Raw genomic sequence first — 2,500 nt, forward strand, 5'->3', positions numbered from 1 at the left:
AAAAAATCACAAATCCCATACAAAAAAAAAAAAAAAAAAAAATCAAACACCCAGGGTAAAAAAAAAAATCACAAATCCCATACTAAAAAAAAAAAAAAAAAAAAATCAAACACCCAGGGTAAAAAAAAAAAAAATCACAAATCCCATACTAAAAAAAAAAAAAAAAAAAAAAAAAAAAAAAAAAAAAAAAAAAAAAAAAAAAAAAAAAAAATCAACCCCTTTATTCCTCCCCAGGGAAAAAAAACTGTCCAAGAAGTTGAATCTCCTCCCGCTGAAGGGAAGGGCGCGCACGGACAGCTACGACAGCTCCGTCAGCGCCGCCGTCAGCAGTGGGTTCGCCGGCGCCGCCTTCCGCTTCGGCCACAGCCAGACCTCCGTGCGTGACCTTCGGCCGGTCTTTGGAAATATAGTGATGAGGGGGGGGGGGGGGGGGGGGAGGGGAAGTGGGGACGGTGTAGTTGGTATAGTGGGTATGATGGTGATGATGTGATGATGGTAATGATGATGATAATGATGATAATAATAGTAATAGTAATAGCAATGATAATAACAACCTTGAATAGCAATAATAATGATAATAATAATGATATAATAATCATAATGATAATAATGATGTTAGTTTATATAAAAAAATAATGATAATGCTATAATAACTATAATGATAATAATGCTAATCTATGATAATAATAATGCTATAATAACCATAAGGATAATGATAATTCTAATTATAATATAGAAAATTTTATAATAATGACCAGAACCAAAATTGTGTTATTTTGAGCTCGTTCTTTATTACGCATGACTGATGACTCTCTCCATCTAGGGCAACATGGAGCGCATGGACAAGACCGGGGACGTGTCATGCACAGAGATGTCTTCGGCGTTCATGAATCCCTTCGTCATCTAGGCAACTCATGAGGGGGGAAGTGGCCCAGAACGCGGCTAAGGTCGACCCTTTCTTCACGCCGCAGGTAGGAGGCAGGTCGAATAAGAGGGAAGGGAAAAATGGAAATAGAAGGAGGAGCAAAGAAGGAGAAAGTCATTATGAAAAAAGGGATGTAGGAATGGTATGATACTATAAATGGAAGAGGGAGATAATAACGAATAATATTAAAATTGACTTTTTCTTTTTTTTCATGTTTAACACTCGACCAATGTGAGAGCCACCGGTTTCGACACTTGTATCTTGAAACACTTGCAACACATACCTGATAATTAATTATTTCATGTTTCTTTTCCTCTCGTACAGAGATACTGTGCATGTTCTGAATAATGTTGATCAGATTCTTGAGATGATTTTCATAAAAGGCCTTTAATGATAAAACGTAATCCCACGTGATTACAACGTGTTCTTAGCAACTTCACGTAACATAGGTCTACCAGGTGAAGAGATCACCTAAAATAAACTAGACTTTGCTGCTGACCTTTCATCTGTCTCCGACTGTACATACCCAGAGGCTAGACTAGAGCGACAGCACCATAGAGACATTCACACATACACACAATCAGTAAGTAGCCATGTGTTCCCCTTTTCTCTTCCAACTCTTTAGGTGACTGGGAAGTTATTCAGAGGAGAAATGCCCTTTGGACTGGATCTGGCGGCCATCAACATGCAACGTGGGCGGGACCATGGCCTGGCGCCCTACAACAGATTCAGGATGGCCTGTAACCTTCCACTCGTTCGGAAGTTCAAGCAACTCAAGAGTGTGATGGATAAGAGCGTAGTGAAGAGTCTGAAGAAGGTTTACAGGTAGGTTCAAGAGATTTATCCACTTGCGGATGCAGAGCTTGTATAGAGATACATCCATGCATACGCATATATGTGCATAGGCAGATAGAGGTGAATGAATAGATATATTCATTGAACATGTCACATACGGTATGACAAACCAAACACACACACACATATATATGTATATATATATATATATATATATATATATATATATATATATATGTATATATATATATATATATATATACATATATATATATATATATATATATATATATATATATATATATATATATATATACACATGTGTGTGTTTGTAAATAAATATATATAAAATCTAGATAATAGATTAATATTGATAGATTAATAATGGTTATATCAATAAGCCACGTAGACGACATCGACCTGTTCCTCGGCGGGCTGGCGGAGCGGCCGGTACCCGGGGGCCTCGTCGGGCCGACCTTCGCCTGCATTCTGGCCGACCAGTTCTTTAGGCTCAAGGTCGGCGACAGGTACTGGTACGAGACGGACGACCCCGACACCCAGTTCACCCCAAGTGAGGCTCTGGAGGATGGCTCTGAAGGAGGGAATGGACAACAGTGGAGAGTATGAGAGAGAGAGAGAGAGAGAGGGGGGGGGGGACTTTTTGACTTTGACAAATTTATTGAGACAAGTGATTACGTACATCTCAAAAGGATGAGGTAACATAGGTTATCCTCACCCCAATCTTAGTCCCTCTTTGGGCTCACATATATTTTACAAAGC

The 2,500-nt window shown here is 38.9% G+C and overlaps 1 protein-coding gene across 1 annotated transcript in view; it reads left to right on the plus strand.

Annotated features, from left to right (window-relative positions):
- Positions 1 to 913: 913 nt before the first annotated feature.
- LOC122243155 (peroxidase-like protein 3) overlaps positions 914 to 2,500 on the plus strand; it is a 2,059-nt gene continuing 472 nt past the window's right edge. The window contains exons 1-3 of the mRNA XM_086553768.1: positions 914 to 971; positions 1,551 to 1,750; positions 2,122 to 2,291. Of these exons, the coding sequence (XP_086409894.1) occupies positions 915 to 971; positions 1,551 to 1,750; positions 2,122 to 2,291 (427 nt within the window). The 5' untranslated portion in view covers position 914. The remainder of the gene's footprint in view (positions 972 to 1,550; positions 1,751 to 2,121; positions 2,292 to 2,500) is intronic.

This window comes from Penaeus japonicus, unplaced genomic scaffold (assembly GCF_977035675.1).
Source record: "Penaeus japonicus unplaced genomic scaffold, GWHDUDI00000001_assembly GWHDUDI00000028, whole genome shotgun sequence".
Lineage (NCBI taxonomy): Eukaryota > Metazoa > Arthropoda > Malacostraca > Decapoda > Penaeidae > Penaeus > Penaeus japonicus.